The 27,438-nt window shown below is 38.8% G+C and overlaps 1 protein-coding gene across 4 annotated transcripts in view; it reads right to left on the bottom strand.

Moving 5' to 3' along the window:
• Positions 1–407: 407 nt before the first annotated feature.
• MON2 (MON2 homolog, regulator of endosome-to-Golgi trafficking) overlaps positions 408–27,438 on the bottom strand; it is a 168,498-nt gene continuing 141,467 nt past the window's right edge. For all 4 annotated transcript variants that reach the window (XM_019514641.1, XM_019514644.1, XM_019514643.1 and 1 more), the window contains 5 exons: positions 9,669–9,729; positions 7,576–7,699; positions 6,810–7,017; positions 5,384–5,466; positions 408–3,605 (listed from right to left, as the gene is read on the bottom strand). In XM_019514641.1, coding sequence (XP_019370186.1) covers positions 3,442–3,605; positions 5,384–5,466; positions 6,810–7,017; positions 7,576–7,699; positions 9,669–9,729 — 640 coding nt within the window. In that variant the 3' untranslated portion in view covers positions 408–3,441. The remainder of the gene's footprint in view (positions 3,606–5,383; positions 5,467–6,809; positions 7,018–7,575; positions 7,700–9,668; positions 9,730–27,438) is intronic.

Here is a 27,438-nt window from a genome sequence, read left to right as displayed (position 1 = left end):
CTGAGGGAGATCATCAAGTTGCCCCTTGCGATAAGTATTACTCTCCTTTAGCTGCTTTCAGCAATACTGTGGAAACCTCAATCTTGTAAACATTTCACATATATTACTCAAGTCAAGTATTCATATTACTCATGTATGTAAAGTTAAAACACGTGCATGATACTTGCAGATTCAAGGTCTAAATATTTCCTAGTTTTCTTTACAAGAAAGCTACATAGATTCTCTTGCTATGAGGTTGAAAATTTGTGTTTTGATCAAATTTGACAAAGCTGTGCAAAGATGGATAAATATTAGACAGTAAGAAGTCTCAACAGAGAAAAGAAAGACTTCAGATAGTAAGCAGGTAGATACTATAATGAGACTAAGATTCTCATCAAACGAAACTAACCAGTAGAAAAGCTCTCTTCCAAATTAAATGCATGTTTTATTAGCTCTGATATGCTAGTAATTTACATGAAATAGGAAAGGATGGCCAAATAGATTCAAATGTCAGCTGTAGGGCAAATTCAGGATGTACAAAGCTATATCATTCATTTAACAACTAAAGGGATGATAAATGAACAAATGGTGGAAGACTGCTTTTCATAGTTTTTAAAAGGTATGCATCTGTAGATGATAAAAGTACATTAAAAGTTCTAGAAGCAGAACTAAATATAAACATAAGATGTCTGGTAAAGACCAAAGCTGAAGGAGCTTCACTCAACTAAAATGAGCATGTACATTAGTGAGGTAATTGTACCTTTAGCCTGATTTCCCAAATTAAAAAACAGCTAAAAATAATGAACTCGCATGTATATGTTGCCTCCCTAATAATGTAAACTAAGATGGTACATTCTAAATAAGGCGAAGGGGCTACCATTCTCCAATTCTTCTTATTTTTGTCCCCTACATCATTATGGGCCATGATCCTTCTTCCATGGATAGCAACAATATCTGGTCCCCAAAACCTGTTGCTTGTTGGCATCACAGTTGTTTTTAAATTTTCACTGTTAGAGAACTGATAACAGATATTCAGTTGCATAAAGGCTCCTGTATTATATTTTGGAACTGCTTCTAAAAAAGATACCTTTGTTATATTAAAACTGACACTAAAGGCTTGTCCATACCATGTCAGTGGCCACTCTTAGAGAGGACAGGGCTGAGCATGCTTTGTCCATGTCCAGCCTACCCGAGTCATCTGAGAAACCACAGGAGCTGGGAGTTCACAAGTAAAGCTGCTCTAGACTTACTGCTCACACCATCTCATCTCAGGCCAGCCAGAAACTCAAGAGTTCAAGAGTGAGAACTGTTGATAAGACAGGAGCAGCCTGACTGGCAACCTTCTAGTCTTGGAGCAGATCTGCAGACTAAGGTAGGTGGGGTGTGATCAACCCCAAGACACAGCACCATTGCTGTGGTACAGATGAGTCCTAAATCATTGTAAGATGCTCCTCAAACTTAATTCAGCTGGCATTTGGCTTTCTAGTACAAATTTTGTGTTCTCTAAAACTGGGCTAGAAGCAGTTTTATCCAAGATTGAGGATAGAGTTCCATAGAACATTCATAAAAGAGTACACAAGGTCTTAAAGCTCACTGTGTATTTAATGTGTTTTAAAATAGAGAAAAAAGTTCTCTTACTTTTTAAAACAACAGCACTAACTAGCATTATATAAATCCAGTAACTCTAACTCTGGTCAATTCATCCTCTAACACACACTCCACTAGCACTTCCTGTAAATTTGCATCTGTTCACATGAACAAGTGGATATCCCTGTATCCTACATAAATTTAAAGCAAACTGAAAAGTATTAGTATTATGCATGATCGTTACTTTTAATATCAGCATAAGGTTTTAAAGAATGGAAATCTACCATTGAACTCTGAAGTCCATATAAAAAGGCACATATTTGATTTTTTCTAACTTCTGATTATACCAGCTCTTAATAATCTCATATGACTTCCAAAGTAACTGTTTGGAATACAATACTTGGAAAAGCAGGCAAGAGCCTAGCTGTGAATTTAGAAGCTAAAAACTTAGACTCCTTTTTTTAAAAAGCTTTGCCTTTGTGCTCTCTCAATGGTCATAAACATCAACATACAGGTGAATTACTACTGAAATAACAATTATATACAAATGGTATGCTATTTCATGGCTTAGCTTTAACAAGACTACTGCTACTCAGATGTTTTACTTAAGTTATGCAGTTCATGAAAGGGAAACAAAGATCTCATTTACTTCATGACAGAAAGTTTACTGCACTTCTAATGAATAACTATCTTCAAAAATACACTTCCCATGGTTTTATCACACACATTTTATACTTAAAGGTTAGAACAATTATTGTTTGGGTTGAAAAGACATTACAAAACAAAGAGCTTACGATTATTGAACAAACAAAAATTTTACAGCCAAATATTTGAGATATTTGAAAATCACCTTTCCTGGGTCATAGTTCAAAGACAGTGACAATTGCCATTATGAACAAAAAGGGATATAAATCCCAAATACAAAATGTTCTTTTCAAGCAAGACAGCAACTACAAAAATGAGCAGACGCAAGTAAAATGAATACACTGAAACAAGTACTTTGTGAAGTAAGGTACTGTAGAAAGTTGGATTACTACAGTGTATTTCTGCATATTCAAACTCATTTCAGGTCATCTATTTTAAAGTTTGAAATCAGCAGATTGTTGACTGTTTGCTGCTGTCTTTTGTCATATGACCTCTTTGTTGAGATGTCCAATGGCCACAGATAGGATACATTCAGATAAGCAAAAAAAATTAACTGCATGATCAAATATGAATAAGCATATCTGCCAATTAAGACGGCAAATTGTAAGTAAAAATGCAAGCATATAACTTATTCATAATAAATACGTTATCAAGCGTTTAACATGATCAATATTTTAAAAAGAATTTAAATAATAAATGCAACTATTTTATACAGAACTGTACCATTTATTATACACACGTGTATCAGTTCCCTTTGTTTACAAAGGCTGGTTACAGATAATATGGAATGTTACAGTACCATCTTGCATAAAATTTTAATACAATTCCGTACTTCAAAAAAGGGTGCAAAACACCAGCCCAATAAATCTGACTGAATCGAAATACTTTTTTTTTTTTAATTACATCATTAACACATACACAACAAGCTGTACATAAGCCCACTTTTCAGTCACCACTTCAAGATACTGTAGCTAGTACATTAGATTATAATTGATTCCACCCTAGTCAATTAAATGTATTAAAGGCTTGCACTGCTACTCACTCTGGCACCTTTGAGATACAAGCTTGTATGAATTCATGAATTACTGAGCTCTTGTTAGTACAGTTAAAAGGCAGTCAACACTGGTTGCCATGTACCAACCACAAGAGATATCCTCAGAGAAGCCTCTCTTGGAAACAAATATTTTTGGGATATTTTTTCCTTAAAAAATAAAAGAAAGTTTTATCTGGTCAAGACTCTCCATTTTGTACCTTGGATGCTGGTGGCTGCATGAAGTCCTTAAAGGGAACTAGTGCTTCTTTGAGAGCAGAACAAACTTCTGATGATGAACAGCTGATACATTCTACTAAAGTTGGATACAAAGCAATAACTTGTGCCCATGTGTTAGCATCAACTGTAACAAAAAACAACAAATGAAATCACTTATTGTTGTTCATACTTTTACAACAAAAAACTTTTTTACTATACATACACATAAAACACAAGAAATCTAGATAAGCAGATACTAGTAAATCCAAGATGCTATGTATTTTTAGATTTAAAAAACCATGCAAGTTATCTAAGCTTATTTGTTTTTTCCCCGCCTTCTCTATTCTTGACCATTGGTAAAGACTTGATCTGGATAGGAAAACTTTCATACTGAACTGTGGCAGCGACCAGGGGAAAGGGAGAGTAACTCTGCATGTGCTGCACAGGGGGCAGGCAGTACAGTGAGCTTACAGGGCTCTGACTGCCCACAGCCAGCCAGCAAGCTACTGGGTCAATGGAGCAGCCACAAGTTGTTGCTCTCATTGCTGCAGCAGCCAGTGTCAATGAGGCTGGAAAGGAAAAACTAAATTTTTCTCCACTGTGACTTCTGAAAAGAGAGTGCATCTTATCCAGGGACATGTAGTATTCAAGTAAACATGGAAGAACTCCCAGGGATATTATTCAGCAGCTCTGACCAGAGGCACAACATTTCCTATTTCCTCAGCAGAAGTGTAACAAGACAGGACATGAGCAAAAGACAGAACAATTTTCTCTTACTCTGCTTCTAAATACTGATAAACAAACAATATCATATGATCTTGAGCAGTGGATGTGCACATTTTTTCAAAATGTGGAGTCTATTTGTTGCCTTTTTTTTTACCACCAGTGTGCTTTCGACAGATTTTTCAACTCTATCTAGGCAATAATTATTATTTAAAAAGGAGGTGTCAAATTTGGATCTGTGATCCTTGATAATGGTGTTTTAAACCATTTTCAGGGCTTCATACAATAACAGTCTAAGAAATTTGATAATCTATCTAGAGCTGTAGGAAGTGTGATATGAAATTGTTATTCCTCCAAAAAAGGAATATGATCAGTAACATACTATGTGATCAATTGTTTGATGTTTGCCATTTTCACTTAGTGAATTTCTTTAAATTCCTATTTGTGCATGCGCTGCATATATCTGCTGTGTAAGGTCCTAAAAGAATTCACAAACTCCCACTGCTTCCCATGATAAAACAAAACAATATCAGGTGACAGGAAATGCATAATTCTTGCTGCTGGCTCCTTAATTGCTAAAGATAAAAAATAAACTGTTTGTTAGTCTATTGTTAAAACTGTTGCAAGCACGTAACATGGAAGCATGTAACAGTGCATGTTCCTACCATTAAGAGCCAGAAATGAAAAGGTTACACAGATGGTATCTTTAGCAAGCAAAGATACCTTGTCAGTGTCACCATATAGAAATACCTATCTTAAACCTGACTACAGTAGACTGGATGGACCCAAGAGCGAATGCCAGCTAAGAATCTGAAAAGAATATTGCATAGGTAAACAGCATCTACCAAGGTTACTGCTGAAGACAACCACTGAAAGCTAAAGAGGTAACATTTTATTTTAGATGCTATAGATATTGGATTTAATAACTAAAAGGTGTCTATTAAGAGAAGGCATTAGTCCTAGAGTGGAAACTTCCTATTGTAGTATGCATCTTACAGCTGTATGCCAACTGGTTTATTGGAAAGATGTTATTTTAAAATAACTACCTGGCTTCTGAAACATGCATAAAAGTGCAAAATAAGAAGCCTTATGGATATCACATCCCCTGGAAACTGCATAAAAACATTAAACAAACACATACATAGGATAGAGAAGACAATTCTATTTCATTTACAACTTCATTGTTTAACAACAACTTACCATTTTCAGGCTGAGTTTTCTTAAGTGAATCTATAAGTGTACTGATGGCTTTTAAAACAAATATGATTTCTGTTACTTGTTGCCTATAGGGGAAAGAATTATAAACTAAGAAATACATAATTTCAGAAAATGTTTTCCAGAATATAGTTTCCTGTTAATTATAGTATAGCCTCATAAATCCAGAAATCAAATATCTGGAATTCTCAAAAATCCAGCACTTTTTAAAACTACACTGGATTGAGGAGTATCAGCAGCCGGTTCCAGAGTAGCAGAAGGGGAAGCTTGCATGTGGCAGCTACTGCTGACATCCACCATCCTGCACTGCCGCTCCACGTGTGGCCACTGCTCTGGGACTGTCTGCCACTCCTCTCCTGCCCCCCGCTCCTGGGACTGGCCACCACTCCAGTTTAAAAAGTACAGAGTTTTCAAATTTCTGGCAAATGCTTGGTCCTGAGCATGCTGGATTCATGAGGTTATACTATTATATAGCAAACAAAAATAATATTTAACCAATAAAACAATTCAAACAAAATCCAAGGAAAACACCTAAGGTGTTTATATCTGAGGTTCATGCTAATCTTAAGTCATAACTTCCCTACATACCTGCTGCAAGTTAGGATGGTATTATATTTCATTTTTAGAAATATACTTCAATATATTTTTATTTCTAATTTTACGTTTTTTAGAAATAATGTTAATATATAGATCTCAGTCTAGCACATATTTATACATATGATTACTTTTGAATATCCAAGAAGTCCCAGAAAGGCAATTTATTATTGGAACATTTTCCAAAAAGTTTATTGTAGACTTTAAGCACCTATGTTATTTAGATATTCTTGAAAAGAATTACCGTGTCTGTTTATTATTGTTGTTGTTTGGATTTAGATCCTGCCATACCCAAAAAAGCTCAGGGAAGCTTATAACAACAGACAAACACCCACAATATAAGATCCAATGTTTGTTTTTTTTCCTGCAACAAAAAAAACTGGTTCCAATAATACCTCAGGGTACTATTTGTTCTATTTTAGAGGTATTATATTTTTTCCCTCTCCAGCAGTTTAGAAACTCTAAATAGCTACCCTGGAAATAAATGAGGAACTAGCTATAGAAACACTGCACTACTTTTAATTTCAGGGACTGAGAAAAGTTGTAATATCCTCCTCCTAACCTCTGGATAATCAAATACAAAAAATAATTGCTACTTTACAATTCTGCCAATTAATAGGAAATGTGGTCAACACAATCTGAAACCCCTCCTACTTGCCTTATACTTTCTCTTACAATACATTTTTATTGCTTGAATCAATCTTAATTATAATACGCTATTTTCTACCACACAATGCTGGCATATTTGTGTTTTTTGTGTGCACGTACATATGCACAATGTTGTATATTTTGTTTTTTAAACAGATATAGTACATACCGTGGAAGAGGACATTTGCCACTTAATCTTTCATCTTCTATGTAACGATGCAGTACATCTTGTGATCTTTTCAAAAGTACAGAGAGTGCCATTCTAGAGATGTAGCCTTCCTGAGGAGTTGTGACTTTATTACTGAATGAAAACTGAAGCAGAGTTTCAAAGCATATCTTAGAAAATTCCTCTCTCATTCGAATATCTATTTCTGCTTCTGCAAAGCAAAATGTTATATTTAATAGTGCAACAAGCAGGTCTATACATGCTTTACATTTTGTAGTACAATCCATGCTTTAACCATACTTTGCAAGAAAACATCTCTGCACCTCAGTATTCAATAAGGATAATGTTGTTTACAAATACTGTTAAATAGACAAACTGAAAAAAGATGTTTAACAATTTGACAATTCCTAGAACTCAAACATTAGCTGCATATTTTTAAAACACATTTCACTGCCCGAGACAGGATACTCTGTATGCTTTACAGCTGTCTCAAAATTTGGCCAAGACTCAAGTTGGAAAGCAAGTGGAAGGAAAAGGAAGAAAATAAAGGTAAGACTAACAAGTAAAGAAATTCTTTGTAGGATAAAATGCATCACAGCTTTATAATGATGCCATATAAAATCATCTATGTTGGAAACTTTATCATGATATAATAGTGTGATATCTGAAAATAAAATCTTTGGTGGAATAGGCATTCTAATGTGCACATTTTAGTTTACTTTCCTGAGAGTTTTCATACTGCATTTATATTACTGTTCATATAACATACCTGTAAATGAGGATGACTGAGAATGTATTGAGCCTTTATTAAGCATAGTCATTATCTGACCAACAAATTCCTTGGGAATAAAATTAGCATATGGCAGTATCTCTGTACTGATAAGTTGCACAACCTAAAAAAATAAAACATACTTAAATTTGTTTCCTGGGGGGAAGGCAGAAGGGGGAAATCAGTGATTAGAATTCCAATTCTAACACCTATGAGACTTAAATTCCCAAATGTGTGGAACGAGATAAACAATGTTAAAGAAAGGATGTACTGAAGAACGAAAATTTACTGTTCAAGTATAGTATGAATGTAATGAGTGAAATTTTAAGCTAAGAATCATGTATTTGCCATGCTTGCTAGTGTTAATCTGCAAACACATAAATGCTAAGATTTCAAATATAAGTTGGGCTGCTAAAGTAATATCTTAGGTTCCTGACTTATTTTCTAAAGTTCTGATCATTTAGACATTTCCATTAATTTTTGAAAAGTGTTTGGTAAAATCTTTACTTCAAATAGAATTATATAGTTTGGGGAGAAAAGATCTGACCTTCAGAATAACTATCTTCTTGGCCACTACAGCCCACTCAATATCTCAACTAGAAGAGGACAGCAAACGGCATATATGTAAACAAGTAGAAGTAAAATGATATATTTATGAGCTCACATCTATAGGGGCCATTTGGAAAAATTAAAGGGAAAAAAATCAACGAAAGGTATGGAATCAGTGCACATCAGTGAGAAAAGATCAACTCTGTGTGATGCTCTTATTCAAGAATGAAGTCACCTGAAATCACTGAGCTTAATCAATTAGATACAATAACAGTGGCCATTACAGAGGGTCCTGCTTCTGTTTTCATACTGAGAATTGCGTAACTTTGCTGCTGCTCTGAAGAGGTGACAACTCAAGCTCTTTGTTATCACTGCCTTTGAAGTCCCACATTTCCACTGATATAAAAGGTCACTGGTTTCTTTTAAGTCACAGACATCTTCCTTCTCTAAAGGTTTTTCTAGCGTTAACCCAAGCAAGTTAGCACACCCATTAAAAGTGCAGTGCTCCCTCTCTGATAAATCAATCATGGAAAACAATCATCCTCAACTGTGAGAAAAGCAGCAGCAGCTCTCTCTCTGATAACCTGGCTGAGGTTATCATGGACAATGTGTCAGGAAACTTCATCTGTCCAGTTATATTTAACCTTCTTAGAGTATGTACCACATTTTCCTCTGTCTTTGATACAGAGGGAAACACAAAGTCAGTGTTGAAATAATCATCACTACTGGCTAAATCAAGAAAGTTGGTTCACTCTCAAGGAAATGCAACATGTGGAAATCATTTTAGGCCAGACTGTGAATTCCTTACTTTCACTGGTTTGCAACTATCTGTATGAGTAAGTGATCATCAGTGGAAATTAAGACAGACAATGCACTGAAGTCAAAGACATCCTAAATCTTTCCCTCTCCTATTCAGTTGCACTTAGGATGACTATTGGTCCTGTTTAATACTGGACCATCCTGTTTTTAAACCCTTTGTCTCTTTTCTGTTACTAAATGAGCAACAGACTGTAAAGAGTCCTGATTTTCAGTTCACTGATGGAAATGCATGTCAATCATTTGTCCTTGTGATTCTATTAGCTGTGCTTAGAGGTAAGGCAGTGCACAGCCAGGAGGAGCAGGGTTCCGAGTCAGCCAAGGAGGGAGGATGGTGGACTTCTTATGGTCCAGGTGGCAGCCCCACCCCTCACTACTGATTGGCCAATGGTCTCACCCCTCCCCCTGCCACGCGCCAAAGGGGATGTCTTGTATTCTGGAGATACAATGGCCACCCTAGTTGCATCCCAGTTGATATAAAAGGAGCTTCTGTACCAAACATGCTACCCTTTGCATATCTAAAGGTCATGCAGTTACAACCTGGGACCTATTTTTGTTATGTTTTCACTAAATAGAAAAAAAGAAGTTATAGCTAAATCTGCAATGGTTAGTATTAACCGCAGTTCTTTCCATGTATGAATTCACAATAGTACATTACTTACAAGTTTAAACTTTCTAGTTAACTCTACTTATATTAGTGCAAAAACATTCTATATAAACTTTCTCACCTCAACATCAATACTTTCATTTCTCTGGAACTCTTGAATAGAGAGATTATCTGGAGGTATACTAAAAATAAACATGAAAATATTAAATTACATTTTTAAAAGTGCACAGACTATTCTGAAGATGTAAGATTACAAATATGGAGGCATGCACAGTATTCAAAGATTATATGCACAAAGCAGTATGTGCAAGGACCGATTAACATTTTAGAATAAAACAGTAGTTCTCAACCTTTATTTAGACTCAATGCACTCCTCCAAAATTTTTCAAAATTTAGTGGCATCTCAGTAAAAGGTCTTATTTAAACGGACTATGAATAATATCATATACATGATAATTATGTTATTAATTAATATGTTAGGGATTAGATAATCATACAATATTATATTCAGCCTATTGCCACTGCAGTGGCTGCCAGGTGGAACTGTACCACGTATCTCCTGCAGAGTTAAATTGGGAAACAGTTGTGGCTCTTGCCACAAGCCCTACTAGTTCAACCCTACATGGTAATTATAATCGTGGTCACTGCTGCCCAACTTGCCATCCACTTCTACATCCCCCACCAGTCTTTCCCTGTTTCCCACCTCACTAATGGTCCAAATCCAGTAGGTAATTTTTCCTCAATGTTATGTTTACACTGAGCACATTCCATGCCTACACAATTCCTATATGCCAACCAAGCTTCTCCATCCCAGGGCTTTAGGACTATTTTGGTCCTTCTGGTTCCTGCAAGCCTCTCTGGCACATGATGCTATAACTGAAAGCCAGGAGTGAATCTTCCATGTTTTCAGTATTCCTCTTGCTAGTACCCGAGCACTGCGGAAGACTAGACTATATCTGAATGAAGATGGATGGGGAACAAACAGAGGACTGACAGTCTGTAGATGAACAGAAGAAGAAAAGGAGCCAGTGACAAAAGAGTATGAGCTTGAGGGAAAGGAAGTAGCAGAAGGATCTTAATTAACAGATCATAGTGCACTTCAAAATAGGAGTATGCTCAGCATTCCCATGTCCAACATACCTTTATTGTCTAGGGAATAACTATGAAACTATTCACTAAAAATGTTGTGCCCTGGTCCCCCTCCACTGACTGATCCACATGCAGAATAGCAGCCTACTAATGAACTTGGTACTCTTTTAGCTCAAGTGGTAAGGTTTTATGAAACTGATAAAAAGATTCACAATTTGGAGTGTTATTACAATTGTATATAACAAATTATTCACCCACCCAAGCTTGTTTAAAAACAATACAAAACAAAAACACACAGAACCATAAGAAGCTGTATGCATGCGCACACATATACATACATAGCTTCTCCCCTTCAAAAAACCTATGTTAAGTACTTTACATTAAGATACACTTGAATTAAGCTTGCCTGTAGGATTTTACTCATGTCCATTTATTGATGCATTATGATATTATTTTAAATCACATATTTCATAATACTATTTCCATAAGATGCCACCTAATTAAGTGAACAGGAAGGTCAGCACTTGGAAAGAATCAAGATTACACAGTAAATAAGGCTGCTATGTATAAGACCTCTTACTCATTTACTGTAGAAATAGCAGGTGCATAGTAAACAGAAGAGAGGAAAAAATAAAAGGACAAGCTTGTGTTTAAGGCAGCTGAATGCCATTTCCAGGAAACTGGATTAAGTCAGAGCTCCCATGTGATGCTGGGCAAATCACAGCATCATAAGTTTAAAGAGGGAAACTCAAGGGACACCTAGTTCAATCCTTGCACAGATGCACAGCTCCTAAATCATCCCAGGCCTACACATCCTTCATGAAAAATCCTATGAAGGATGTTCTGCAGTTCCCCTAGCCAGCATGTTCCATTACCCTACTGTTCTTACAGTTAAAATGTTTTTCTTCAAATATGCTTTAGTTTAAAACCACCAGTTCACATCCTTCCCTTCTGTGGCAAGGAAGAATGCTACTTCATCTTATTTATAGCATTTTTTAAAAATATTTGAAAACTGCTGTCATGTTACCCCTTCATCTTTCTCCAAGAGGAAACTTGCCTGGTTTTTCACCCTTTCCTCATACTGCTTACTTTTTAAAACCTGTATCATCTCTGGCAATGACCTCTGACCCTCCAGTTTCTCTACATTGTTTAAAAAATGCAATACACTGAACAGCATGTGCTATCAGCATCCAGACCTTGTATTAAATGCTTCTGTTAACACAACCAAAAATGGAGGGGGGGGGGTTGTGTTTTTTTTTTTTGTTTTTTGTTTTTTTATTGTTTCAGCAACATGATGTTGAATAACAGACATCTGTGGAACCCCACTTGAGACCACCTGCCAATCCAACAAGGATCCACCTGATGAAGTAAGCCATGCTTACAAAAGCTGATGCCTCCTTGAATTAATCTATAACAGGGGTGGGAAAGATACGTCCCACCGGGCCATTCTATCCAGCCCATGGTGCCCCTAAAAAATTTAGAAAATTAATACAGGCAGTCCTTGGACTTGCAATTGGTTCCTGAAAACCTCATCTCAAGTCGAAACATTGCAACTCAGAACCAATTTTCTCATAAGAAACAATGTCATAAATGGGCAATTGGTTCCTGAATCAAGGCCTGATGCCCTATTTTCACCAAAAATACCCCAGAATTTTGAACTCGATCAATTATAGATGAGTAATATAGCTACATTAATGTATTTATATCGTAAATAGCAATCATATTGATTTGGAAGGGCTTCTTTGGGGTGACTTTACTTGACTTTTTGAAGGGCTCTTGGCTGGAGTCTTCTCAGGAGTCTTGGCGGCAAGTTTTTCTGGAGTCTTGTCTGCTTTCTTAAAGAAAGTGTCCAAGCAAGTTTGGACAGATGTTCTCCAGGGAGATGAGCAGCACAGCAAACTTGTTTGCTGGCATGGCGTTGCATTGGATCAAGCGTCTTAAGTTGAAATGGACGTCATAAAGTTGAAACGGTGTCAATTTATATAAATGTTGTAAGTGCGAAACGTTGTAACTTGAAACACTAAGTCAAGGACTGCCTGTATTCATTTGCCCCTGGCTGCCTGTCAAAGATGACAAGGTGCCAGCAGCAGCAGGACCCAGTTGCAGCAGCAAGGCCCACCCCACCCCCGGGCACCAACTGGAAGATTCTGCCTAGAGGCTTCCAACCTTGGACCCTGTGGCTGTTCCCCCCCCACTCTCCCTCCACCCAAAAAAGAAACAGAGATAAGAATGGGTGGAGGGAGCAGGGGAGGATCACCAGTACAGCAGAAGCCAGCCTGGCCCAGCCACGTTAGTTCCCTGATGGCTCCTGCTGTGCTGTGTGGTCCTGGCCACGCAGCTGGGAATTGCATGGTGCTGGAGTGGCAGACGGGCACAGGGAGGAGTGGTGGCAGCAGGCAGGAAGCAGAGATGTGTGGCAGAAAATTTTCCAGTGCTTTATTTTTCCATGGGAAATTTTCCATTTCTAAAAATCAACTGTTTCATAACTTTCATTAGTAATAAGGAGGGAATGCCAATATAAGGGTAGGCAAGCTTGGCAGTTTCAAAGTTGTAATTAATATTTTTCAGTTGATTATCCCTAGGAAGTGAGAGTACATATATGTGTTACTGATTTGTAAACAGGAGGGTAAATACACACACGATAATCCAAACCAAAAATCAAGTTATGAATTCACCTAATTGGCTGTGCAGGTCAAATCAAAACCAAAGCACAGCATATCATGCACAGTTCTTTGAGTGTGCTAAAATGAGTGTTAACAGTTTTCAGCGCCATTTTTTTCTTGAATTTCAACAACGTAACGAAAGTACATGCCATTGTGTATTATCTTAATATTTTTACAAGTATTCCAATAAAAATATTTTTTTCATATAAAGCTTTGAATTTGTTTAAATATAACATTTAAATCACATTAAGTGTGCTGTATTTATTTTTTTCCTAATCAAATATTTCAGTTCAAATACTTGTGGCTATTGGGACAAAATTAACATGGGGTATGTTTTTTAGTTTTGTTTACTAAATACAAGTCAAATAAACATGCTAAATCAGATCACACTATTTAGGTCACTGGAAAATTTTCTGGAAAACCCACATCTCTGACACGAAGGAAGGGAAGAGAAGCCACCAGGGAAGGGCAACACCAGCAGGCAAGTGGCAGCAAGCGGGAGCATGGGGCCCATGCTGGCAGGGGCCAAGGGCAGGACAGCAGAAGCATAGAGCTCCTGCCAGCCCAGGCTTCATGGAGCCAGGCTAGCTCCACCACTCACCCTGCCACTGGCCTGGCCACATGCAGTCCTGGCACTTGCCAGGACAACACACCGCAGGGGGCCTCCATCTGCCACAGGCCGTGACTGCCATACACATGCACCTGCATTCCCCATGCACACCCCACATCCCCCTTCACAGACCCCAGCCATCCTGCCCCTCCACACATGCCACAACCCCCCCAACCAGCTTCTTCCCTACAAACAGCATACTGACCCCCACCCCACACATCCACACACACCCACACCCCCCAGACCTATGCACGCCCTCCACAAACCCCACGGTTTCCTGCTCCCTGCTCCTGAGGATGGGGTGTGGTAGTGCAGTGGGAGGGCCAGGGGGCCAAAGCCACACATGCAGCACAGGGGTCAGGTTGTTTGTGCTGGGTGCAGTGAGAGAGGGGTCTAGACTGCTTGCACTGCATGTGACAGAGGATCCAGACTGCCTGCACTGAAGACAGGCAGCACTGCACATGTAGCAGGGGATCTAAGCTACCTATGCTGCAGGGAAGCTTACCTGCATTGGGAAGAGCTGTGTGGCATGTGTGGCCAGGAGGCAGGGGAGAATCTGAGTAGGGAGGAACAGATTACTCATACAGACCCTTGGGACTGTAGCCAGCATCTTGCATTGCCCTCAGGAAAGCAGCCTGCCTCATGTGTGGCCGCCAGCTAAGATTGAACAGCCTTGCTTCAATGGTTATTCTTTGTTTGCGGTTATCTAACTACTTGAATGCCCAGTTGGAAATGCATCAAAAGACTTACTAAAGTCTACATATATCACTGTCCATTGCTTTTCTCTCATCCATCAAACTGGTCACTGTCAAAAAAAGGAACTCAAATTGCTTTTGTATTATTTGTCTACGTTGGATGCTACTGTTCATCCCTTTATCCATCAGACATTAAGAAAATAAATACTATATGATCTGCCTTAGTAACTTTCCAGGTCCTGAAGTTAGGCTAAGAACACTGCAATTCTCTGAGCCCCCTTCCTACCTTTTTCTAGGATGGACACTATGTTAATCCTTTTCCAGTCTTCTAGGATCATAACTGTCATTCATCAGTTTGAAAATATTTCCAGTGGCTTTCAGATTCCTTTAGATGAAGGTTTGTCAAGCTTGCTAACTAAAATTATTTTAAATTTGTCATAAGTTCTCCAATCATCTCTGTATTTATTACATTTCAAATTTCTTCCCTTTTTTTCCCTTCATACTAATTTTGCTAATCATTTGATTGCAGTTTCTGGTTAGTGAAAATAAAGCAACATAGCAGCTCTGCCTTCTTTGCAATTTCTGTTAACAGATCTGTCAAGCCTTGGACCTATAGTTTCCTTGATGTTGCTTTTCCATTTGACATTTGTAGAACTCCTTTTTGTCTTTAACATTTCTTGCCAATTTCAACTCATTCTTCACCTTTTCTTTCTTGAATTTGCCCCTATACATCTGTATTATACTTAGTAGTATGCCCTTCCTTCCATTGCCTGCACACATCTTTTCATTTTCAGATAGCTACAAGGCATATATATATAGCCATATCATGTTTGTAGTTCTTCTTTTCCTTGTGTTGGAATACCATAATGTTGAGCCTCCCAAGGACAGCCAGTCTTTCTGGAGTTTTCCCTTTCAGTTTGCCTATAAAGGCGACCTTACGTACTATATTTGACTTAGTCAAAACCTGACTAAGTCCAGTGTCTTTGTTATGCTATTCTCACGCCTCCCTTTCATCTGGATCACAAATTCCATCATACCATAATCATTCCTCCCAAGTTTGACAACCTTTATCTTTACAACCACTGAACATAATTTACTTTGGATCAAAATCAGATTCAAGATGACCCCCAGTTGCCTACCCCGCTTTCTGAAAAGGAAGTGAAACAGTTGTAAATGACAGGAACTCCCTGGGTATTTTATTTTTCTCTCTCCCTATATCAGGGACTTTAAAATGCCTTATTGCTATTACCTCAAACATTGTATTTTTTTTTATTTTTTTTTTTTTTTAACTAAATGAAGTCTGCCTTCTTCCTCTGCCCTTCCTGATTTGTATAGTATATCATGCCTTTGCTATACTTTCCCCCTTTTTATTTATTTTATCTTTACCACATACCCAATGCCACTTTTCTTTTCTTGAACTTCAGAAGAAACATGCATATTTTCAAAATATACCACAATGCCTTCTCTTCCTTTTTCCCTGCTGTACTCTCCTGGACCAAGGTACTCTTTCAATGTGGATATTCTAATCATGGGAATTAGTCTAAGTTTTTGTTAATGCCAATTAAGTTACAAGTTTACTAAGATGTCCAGCTCATCTCGCTCTTAGAACCGGTATATGGGCAAAGATACTTCATAGATTACTGGCCCCCTTTCCTCCTCCTCTTTTTTAAGTATTATTTCCCAAACTTCTTCCAAAATTAAGCTGCTCCTTTCTTAGTAAATGAAGCTTTTTAAAGGGAGCCTTAATAGTATATTTCTCATTTTCTGGGCATCCCAAAGTGACACACTTGGGCTGATCTGCACAACTACAACTGATACACTTGGATGTGAATCACCTTGGAAAAACCAGAAGGAAATAAAAAACACTATCATTATGTTCAATTTGTTTAGATGGTGTGTAACCCATGTCTGTGAGACCCACATACTGAAAGCAGAGGATTAAAAAAAGATTTTAAACAGCTGCAATAAGTGAGCTTCATTCATAAGCAGCAGGTGGGAAAGGTTTCTGTGCAAGTATGGTGATATAATTAAAGAACATATCATAACGTATGGTAACATATACATACAGGAGAAGCTAAATTAAGTTTCCCTAATTTGAATGTCTGACTGTGTAAACTCATGGTTCTTTGAAAAGTATTTTTAAATATGCTTTTCTAGTTTTGAATATTACTTTTATGCAACTGTTTGCATTGTTTCCATGAAAGCCTCTTAACAGATTTTTGTTCTGAAGTTATATACATACTAGTCTGCTACTCATAAAATAGTTGATAATACATTAAGTTAAAGGAAAAATCTACTGCAACTATTTAAATTTCAGATTTTGGATTATAACTAACAGGAGCAACTCCCTAGGGGTTGCCATGCTCTCCCCTAGTGCCCCTTACCGTGTCCAGTCAGTCTATGATGCACCCTCAATCTCGCCCACCACATCTTTGATGTCAATTATGTAATTAGGGAGGCTGCCTCTTTTGTTCTCCTGGATACAGGTATCCTCCTGTACATTAGCCCAGCTCTGCTAATGGGTGTTCCTGCGCACTCCAGCCTTATGGGCTATGCGTGGCTCCAACCACCCCTTTACCATGCCCCAAGCCTCACAGATGTACCGGACGTTGTTCAGTCAGTCTCGCTCTTGTTGCCCTCTCTGGCACTCAGGCTCCTCGCTGCCCCTTGCTCTGGGGTTACCGCAGCCTTGGGGCTCAGGTGGCCGTAGCCGTGCCTGGCCCCAACTCTCCTCCTTGGGGTCTTGACCCTCCTGCTGGGCTTAGGCGGCCTCAGCCTTACCTGGCCTCCGATTCTCTGCTCCCCTTTTCCTCAGGGCTGGGGTCAAGTGCACCCCTGGATGCTGCACCCTCTCTGGCACCGGGGTCCCCACGCTATCCTGGAGCCCCTATGAGGCCTCCTCCTCCAACCCCTAATACCCTCACCCAGTCTACCGATGTAAACCACAAACACAAAGCATAAGCCCCTGGGCTATAACAAATTCTAGACGCTTAGCTGTAACATCCTTCAAGCAACCCGACAGGTACTCTGTCTCTTCCCCCCCATATCAGCCTGCTCGTGCAGTCCAGCTTCTCCTCTCTACTCACATGCGCAGAGTTCTCTCCCCCTTGGCGGCCAGCAGCCCACACACCCCAGCCTCAGACTTGCGGTTTATATATATAGGCACCAGGCCCTGCCCCTTCTGGTCAGCTGACCAAGCAGGTGTAAGTCCTTACCCCCATTAACTGGTTGGCTCAGCAACCTGCACCTGGGTCCTTATCTCTGCTCTCAAAGTAGCAGGCACCTTAGTGCCCTGCTACAATAACAATAATACATGTAGGTGTCATTCTTTAGACTGTAGTATGTAAAGAAAGTAAAACTTATTGGTTAGAGGCTATTATTTTCTTGTATGCATTTTTCCATGTATTTTGATTTTGGCTCTTTTTGCAACACTCTTAAGTTCTTAGCATACAGAATTGCATATACTGCTCAGTATTTCCTCAATGACTTGTTTTATTCAAATACCAGTAAATATCTATTCCCATTCAGACCTACAGATGGTTTGCAAACCACTCTAATCCAGGAGTCAAAGGTAGAATGATAAAAGGTCAACAAGATTTTAAAGTCAAGAGAAATCCTTACTATTAGGCATCTGACCTCTCGCATAACACAGGTCAGAGAATTTTCTTGAATTAATTTCCATTTGAAGTCCAATGGCTGCAACTGACTCAGAAGATTTTTTTCTGGAAAAGTTCAGAGTATCTTTGCATAGCAGTGTTTTGCACCATGCAGATACACCTTTTATGTTCACTTTAGGTCATATATTAAACAATGGAAAGCCAAAAATTGATTTTTCTGGGACTCTAAAAGAAGCACACCTAGTTTTGATTTTCTATTTACAATTACATTTTGAGACCTATTAGTGAGCTTTTGATCCATTTAAATGCATCACGTGTATTTTAGACTTTTAAAGTTGTTTAATCAAAATGTTCTGTGGTGCCAAGTAAAATGCCATATAGCAGTCTAAATACATTATACTATTTTCTTTACCAACCAAACTTGTAATCTCATAAAAATATCAAGTTAGTACAATGAGATCCATTTTCCATAAACCCATGTAGAATGACATTAATTATATTAGCTTCTTTCATTCTTTGTTAATCAAGTCTTGTATCAGCTGTTTCATTATTTGGCCTGGGATCAATTTCAAGTTGACAGGTCTATAAATAAGTAGCTCATCTCATCTATATTTTTTTTAAATATTGGCATGGAAACAGCTTTATTCCTAGTTTTATGAAAACTTCCCAAGTATTTTACAAACAATTAAAAAGCAATTTTAACTGTACAGAGATCTCATTTAGCTCTTCTACAACTCACAGATGCAAGTCATAAAGATCTCCTGGCTTATAAATGTTTAATGTTAGTAGCAGTTTAACATCCTCCTTTAATTGCTACTAAAAAGAAAAGTATCAATAAACATGGTGGGAATGAATAATTTGGCTTTCATAGAAGAGAAATATTGGATCACAGGAAAATAGGGCTGAAAGGGACCTTACACAGACATCTAGTCCAGCCTCTGACTATACCCTCCCAACCAAGTGCCTGTCTAACCTACACTTGGAAATTTTCAAAGATGGAGATTCCGTAACTTTTTTAGTTCCAAAGCTTGACCACCCTCAGTCAGAAAATTCCTCCTAATCACTAACCTAAATTTTATGTGCTGCAGTTTGAGGCCATAGCTCCTAGTCCAAAATAAGCCCATCTCCATCCTCTCTATAACTGTCCTTCAAGTATTTGAAGACCGTTATCAAATCACCCTCAGTCTTCTCTTCTCCAAACTAAATAACCCTAGCTCCTTCTGCCTTTCCTCACAAGTGTTGCTTCCCAGGCTAATAATCACTTTTACTGCTCGCTCTCTCTCTCTCTCTCATCTTCAGAGCATTATTACTAACAACTAAAATTTCCACCCAGTAATTGATCCCATTGGCAGAGATCACTGATATAATTAGACTCCTCCTCATTATCCTTAACTCAGATTTATCCCCGTATCCTTTTGTTTCTAACTGAGAAATGAACTTCAAGAAGTTTTATGCTAAACAGATCCCAGCTTTAGCTTCCTGGTCCTCTGTCTTCTTGAACCAAACATTTAGAGTTTTCTCATGAATTTCCTTACTTGGCTATACTCCTTCTGTATTTAGTAAACCCCTGGATTGGCAGCTGTGGTTTATTAGAAGTTCATTTCTTAGTTAGAAATAAAAGGATGCAGGGATAAATCTGAGTTAAGGATAATGGGAAGGAGTCTAATTATATCAGAAAGTGCTGCCAATGGGAATGGATCAATTACTGGGTGGAAATTTTAGAGTTCTTAAAGTTCAGTGGACTGCAAATAATATGCAGACCTTCATATCAAGGTCACAAATTTGACGTACTACGGAGCAGCCAAAAATGCTGATCTTCTGCAACTGGAACTGATTGGGTATCTTTGTTCACATCGAAGAGATGACAGCTCTCTGACACAAGCTTAAAATGGGATGAGTTAAAGGACATGAAAAATCAACCCATTTGACTTGTAATTTCTCAAAAGCATAGGAAACGAAAAGGGGTGGAATAATATAGAGAATTTATATTTCCTATAATATGCCAATATCTTTAGTAAAGAGAGACAGAATTATTATCATGGTGGAAGAAAATCATGGAAACAGAAGAGAGAAGGTAATCTGTGTGTCATTTAAAATATGCTTGAAGTAGTCAAAATGCCTAATTTTAACTGGTATTCTTTTTCTGCTGCTTTTATCTACATCTAAATCGTTGTGGTTGTTCATTGTTATTTAGCATTGTATATTTCTCTGAGTCTCATGAAAACCAGAAAAGCTAAAGCAATGCTAGATGAATAACTAAAAGGAAAAATAAAAATAAATATGCTTAACTGCATGTTTAAATATAAAAGAAATGCACTTATTTCCAAAAGTTAGTACTGTAACCTACTAAAAACAATACAAAATATTAACTACCCCCACCCCAAACTTTAATTCACTGAATTGGTAAAATTCAGTACTGGGGGGGGGGGAGGCTAATACAGCTGTCATTTTTTGTTTAGCTCAAAAATATGAAGTTGAAAGCATCATCATGGGGGTTGAGAAAAATATCCATCCCCCTGGCATTTTAAAAGAGACATTAAAAAAATTAAAAATCAACGTAATTGTTTCTGGTAAATGTATTCAGGGAATTAACATACAATTTACATAATGTATTAAATATGTACCTACAAATTATGGAACAAACTGCAAGCAAAACAGGAAACATTCATTTGTACACTGTCCAACACAACAGGAATGCAATTCTTCCCTGGCACGACTAATATAAATAAATAATAGAATCTTTACCATACACAGCTATGAACTGCTTCAAGCAACAAAGTAAAATAAAAAGCTTAAAATGGCAGCTATTATAAGATAGTTTCGAATAAACTACTTGCAACTTGCCCCGTGTCAAAAGAATCACTGATTTTAAAAGGTAATTGTGTTTCCTCCATTTTGCAAAATATACTGCTATTTCTTCTTCAAACTTAGTGAGTTTTTAAAATCTCAAAGCAAAAAAATCAATTTGTTTCATGACAAATTAGATTCATAACTTTTTAAATTGCAAATTCTTCAGGAAAGATCATGTTTTTCAGCATGTATGGAACCTGAAACTGTCATCATAAACCTTCCATTGTTATAGCTACTTTCTGGAATAAAAAAAAAAAACGTTCAATAAATTGCACAGCTGGGTTTATAACATACTTACGTGTACTAGTACTACTGCTGTTGTTTTAAAACAGCCAAAACGTACCCACAGTATATCATACCAGTGAAGGGATGTGTTTAAGGAACAAAGTATTAAGAACGACTAAATGGCAACCCATCAAGGTCAAAGGACAAGGAAAGGTAAGGAAAAAAAATCTTACTAGAAAGCTAGGAATTTTATTGCAAATTATTTTAAAAAATCCTTTCAAATTCTACACATTCCATAAACTTTAACTCCCAATAAAAGTGCAGATTAAGTGCACTACATTCTGAACAAAGATGAGCATTTTCTTACCTGAAGGTAAACTGAGGACAAGTAAAAAAAATGAGAATAACTATTGCTGTTTGCCAGTGCTACAAATGACTTGCCTCTAAAAAAAAATCCTGGTATTCTAGGCACTGGATGAATAACAGCATTGAACAGATCCCATACGAAACATTACAGACGTAAAACAACAACAATATAGTCTCCGATCTGCTGCTTTAACTTTCTAAAATATTCTCATTTAGCATGGCTGTTTCTAAAAGAGATGTGTGAAGATCAGACACCGAGTCTTGCAATACACATCAATCATTTACCAAATAGTGACATGATTTTCTATTACATTTAAGCATATATGTAAAAAATATATACTCTAAACTGCATATAATGTGCCCACTATATGCCCAACTGGCAATCAGGAAGTTCTTATGTGAGGTAGATAGGAAGTTAATCCTGCTAGCTCAGAGGCCAGCAACCTATAGACTACGGGATGAAAAGATTTTACTCAATCCACCAGTCACATTTGGATATGCTGCATCCCTATATTTGAAACATGCAGCATGGGAATGAGTGGGCGAGGCTTGCATTTTGGCAGCAGCCTCAAGAACACCATGGAACCAATGCAGACATACCCAGAGTAACAAATGTAACCAACCAACCTTAATGAGGCGGCAACAACAACTGAAAGCACGCTATTCCTGCCATGTAACATGGCCTCATCTGCCAAATCACACTGGCATGGAGAGTTAAGCTAGCACACAGGATCGCTCCACAGTAAACCTAACATGCAAGGCTAGGTCAGCATGGACTGGCTCTGCACCACTCATCTGACCCACTGGGCTGGACAGGTTGAGCACCACTGATCTAGCATCTAATGCTAGAAACATGAGCAGAAAAGAGAAAAGCCTAGAATGTAAAGAATAAAGCTGGGATACTGGACACTAACTTAATCAGGGAGCAAGGTAAATGACCAAGCATTTAGATAGATGTTACTTTTGTCATACTTCATCTACTGTTTTATCAGCTTTGGTTTTTAGTCCCATTGAAAAGAGACCAATCCAAAAATGGCAGACCCACAACAAAAAGTTGCTGTTTAAAAGAGCAACTTTTATTGTGGAAAACCTGCCTATGACAAATTTGATGCGAGCAGGTATTCTATCAATATCCATATTTTCCCTTTTCCCTCCAACAAGGCTTGCTCTCTGATAGCTTGCCTTGCAGTGAGCTGACAAGGGTGCCCCTCCCTCATCTCACTGATCTGCTGACTGGCAGGACCAGAGATCAAAGGGGTCTGTCAAGGCAGCACAGCTAGAACTCCTCATAGGCCACAAGGAGGAACTGCACCTCCACAGCTTGGGCACTGTAAAAGGCACTGTTTTTGTTGCAGGACTTTAGAACCACTCCAGTTCCTGAAGGCAAAGATACTGATCTGAGCTGTCCCTTGCCCTACAGAAACCACAGGAAGAGCTCATGTTCCTGTAGGACTAAGGACAGGACAAGAGCTGCCCCCGCCCCACACAAGCCCTGCCTGCTTCATGTGCAGCAAGGGGGTATGCGCAGGGAGTAGCAATGGACAGGGGTAGAAATTAGAAGGGGACACAGACAGAGTCCTAGTCCCAGGGCAGCAGCCAGGGCTGTAATCCCAGGGCACCTATGGGGAGTATGAGGGTGCACAGAACTTCTCCACTTGCAGCTACCTCCATCTAATGCCCATGTAGCATCAGACGGATATGGCCCGTCTGCCATGGAGATTGGGGGGGGCGAGGAACAGCTACAAACTTTGTAGGATTAAAAACATGTCTGGCTAAGCCCTATAGCTTTGCTGTCACTCTACAGGGGAAACGGAGCCAGTGTGCACCTTAGAGGTTCAAAATTGTGCCAAGACTTATCTTTTCTAACTGCTGTAGGATGTCAAAAGCAAGTGTCATGACCTGCCAGTCAGCAGAAGGTTGGCAATATCCTCTTGGATTCCCAAAGGTATCTGCAGTCATGGCTCAAAAAGCCAAGTCAAAACTTGTTTCCAAAAATGCCGCTACTTAACTCTGATTGCATCAAATACATATCAGAATTCATGTCCTTGACAAGAACCTGTCAAACACCAGACATTTTGCTAACCGTCACCAAACTAGCTAGCTGGCTCAAAGATGAGAAAGTCCTAAGACAAAATTCTCTCTAAAGAGCATTTTGCACTCCATCCCCTGGAAGCCTCAATATTGACACGTGTAGCCAATTACTGCAAACTCAACAGGCTATTTTTACAAAATATTTGTTTCAGATAAGTGTATTTACATATACATATATACACCCCTCCCCCTCATACATACACACACACACACACACACACACACACACACACGTGTATACATGTGTATGTATATACATACACACACCCCTGTGTGTGTATAATATAATGTATAGTATAATATAATATACACCCCCCCATTTCCTTTGTTGAAATATTTTCAAGGGAAATACAGCAAGTACACAAAACAGTCAAAAGATGAACTTTCTAAAATTAACAATTATTTTTAAAGAGAACAAAAAAGTAGCAAGTTGACCGTACTACAATTAGAATCTATAAAATCTGCAACAATTAAGTAATTCATTAACAATTAAGAGCATTCCAAAACAGAAAAGGAGTTAGATTTTCCAATCTGCAAATCTACTTTGAGTCTCCTCCTAGTTAATGGTACAAGTTAAACATGTTTCTTCAAAGCTCTATCTTGCGCCAGGTCCAATGACAAGCTTGTGAGTACAGTTTTAGCAGAACAGTGAAACCATCCTTTACTGAATATAGCTAAGTAGCTTAAGCTCCTCTATCTGGAGGAGCCTAAAAGAGGCTGACTGGTCAGGATCTTTTACTGATGGTAACATACAGCATGAGCCAACCTGATGACAACGCTGAGGGCAACAAAAACGGTGAGGAACCTTGGCAACATGACTTCATAGATTTCATAGACATTAGGGCTGGAAGGGACCTCAGAAGATCATCAAGTCCAGCCCCCCACCCTAAGGGCAGGAAGTCAGCTAGGGTCATAGGACCCCAGCAAGATAAGCATCCAATTTGCTCTTGAAGGTGTTCAAAGTAGGTGCCTGAATCACCTCCGATGGCAGGCTATTCCAGAACTCGGGGGCTCGGACAGGAAAGAAATTCTTCCTTATGTCCAACCTGAAATGGACTTGCAGTAGTTTATAACCATTCAACCTTGTCATCCCTTGGGGCACTCTGGTGGATAAACGTTCCCCCAGATGCAACGGGAGAATGACGTCCTGGGATTTGCTTAAGAAGCACCTATGGATGCAAGCCAGCATTTTGGTCACTTTACTAGCCACAGCATCGTACTGAAGGCTCATATTCATCTTGTGGTCAATGATGACTTGAGGAAAGACTGGGGGAACTGGGTTTATTTAGTCTAGAGAAGAGGAGACTAGGAGGAGACTTAATGGCAGTCTTCAACTACCTGAAGCCAGGTTAGAGAAAGAGGATGGAGCTAAGCCAGGGGTGGGCAAAATCTGGCCCACAAAGCCATCCTTATCTGGACTTGCAGGGCCCCTAAAAAAATTTAGAAAATAAATATTTATCTGTCTTTGGTTCCTGTAAAAAATGACAGGAACCAGTGGCAGCAGGACCCAAGGGAAGCCCAGCAGGCTCCCACAACAGCAGACTTCAAAGTATGTGCCTGAAAAAATTGTGCCTATAGGCAATTTTCATTTTAGGTGTTATTTGTAAGGGTTTTTTTAAGTTAAAATATATCACTTCTTTCCATTTAGCTTTATTCATTTGCAAATAATCAATTAACCATTGTTTCTCTTTCTGAAAAGGCCCTTAGAAATAAAAAGCAGACACACAGTCATAAAGGAGATTAACTTCCCAGGTAAGTTAGTCACATTTTGAATAGTAGGGCCCCATTATTCATAGATGTGACTGTCACTGAACAAGTGAGGAGTGACAGTATTATATACTTGCTTTAGGCAAGCAAAAGGGACATTACAGAAAACCTGATTATATAAAATAACCTTGGATCATATGAACATGAGCTGATTTAATCTAATTTAAATGGAAAGATAAACAAAAGGAAGTATGTAACAAAGTTTCTATTTCAGTTGGGCAAACTTCTGATAAACACAGGGAAGGAATTAGTCTACTGGACTGAAGAGATCTTGGAAAAGGCCTGACGGTTTAAACCTTTTTAAGTCAAAGACACAATATCTATTGGAGAAGGAACAAATGGAAATAGAAATGTCTACATAAGGTCGAAGCAAAAAATCAAAGAGCTGAACACATTCAAGCTTGGGAGGAGAAATATAAAAGAACCTTATCATTTCCATCCCAAAATTCAGAGTGAATCAATGCATGAAATCACAGGTCTAACAGATTTTTGATAAACTTAAGTTGCATTTGTATCATGCAGAAAAAGGAGCACCTATATGTTGGTATTTCACATAGGAAGAACTTGGTTACCTTGAAGAGTGGAGTAACAGAAATTGAACAATATTCAATAGTACAAAAAACAAGGTCGGGCATTTAGGGATTAATAAGAATTTGAACTATCGAGTGGGAGATCAGCCAAAATGACTGAGGAGTAGAAGGACTTCGTTACATTAGTCTATCACAGTATGACTGCCAATAATACAATGCAGTCATGTAAAAGGCAAGCGTAATTCTAGGATGCATCAGGCAAGTCTTTCAGCAGAGACAAGGAAGTATCAGTGCAACTGCAGAACACTGATGATATCTTTGCTCAAGAAGGATAAATACCAGATGGAACAGGTTAAGAGAAAAGGGCAGTTAGGATGGTTAAAGTAAAGAAGAGTCTATCACATTATGAAAGAAGACTAAAAAACTTAAAGTTTGTTTATCCTAAGAAAACAAAAAGGTGAGAAAGGATACCACTGACATTATAAATACTTCAGAGGGTATTCCACAAAGGAGGAAAAAACCTATTTAAAGGACAATACTGACAAAAGATAAAATGCATAAACTGGCTATAAATATGTTGGCCTGTAAATAAAAAAGTTTGTATGCTTCAGAGCAGTAAAATTCTGGAACAGTCTTTCAACCAGAGTTACAGGGCTGACAACCTACCCAGTTTTAGCATGCAGGAAAATCAGTTTACAAATGGAACTGTTAATCACATCATTGCCTATTATAGCATGAACTAGACTATGATACAAGAATCCTTTCCAGTCATACATACATACTGATCCTTTCAACTACTTCCTGTACTCCTTTTCCAGGCAGCAGGCTGGGAAAGGCCCACATGTGCTGCTGCTGTCCATGGCTTTAAAGGGCTGTGGCCTGTGGCCTTACAGGGCTGTGGCAAGGTTTGATGCTGCCGCCTCTGCTGCCTACAACCAGCCCTGGGCTCTGGGCAGCTGTGCACCAGTGGCAGCAGTGGGCTAGGAAAGCCTCTCGCCCACTGCTGCTGCTGGCATGTGGCTGCCTGGGGGCTGCACCAAGGTCCACAGTTGGCTTGGGATGGCGAGGAACTGAGCCACAAGGGACCCAATCCTTTTTGTAGCATCACAGCCCTGGCCCCTTCCCCACTGTTTGCCCGAAGGCACCCACCACCAGCACTGAGCTGGGCCAGAGCTCCATGGATCCCACCGCAGCTGCTTGCAGCCTCCCTGTCACTGCTGCAAGCAGCCTGAGCTCCATGACAGGGGCCTGCCCAGAGCCTGGGTCAGCTGTGGCAGGCAGCTGGGAGGCTGCAAGCAGCTACACTGGGAGCCACAGAGCCTCTGCCCTGCTCAGTGCAAGAAGCTGGTGCATGGGCAACCTTGGGGCAGATGGCAAGGAAATGGCCA

This window comes from Gavialis gangeticus, unplaced genomic scaffold (genome assembly GCF_001723915.1).
Source record: "Gavialis gangeticus isolate Ggan-Ray unplaced genomic scaffold, GavGan_comp1, whole genome shotgun sequence".
NCBI lineage: Eukaryota > Metazoa > Chordata > Crocodylia > Gavialidae > Gavialis > Gavialis gangeticus.
The sequence above is the reverse complement of the archived record's forward strand: the minus strand, read 5'-3'. Positions and strand labels throughout refer to the sequence as shown.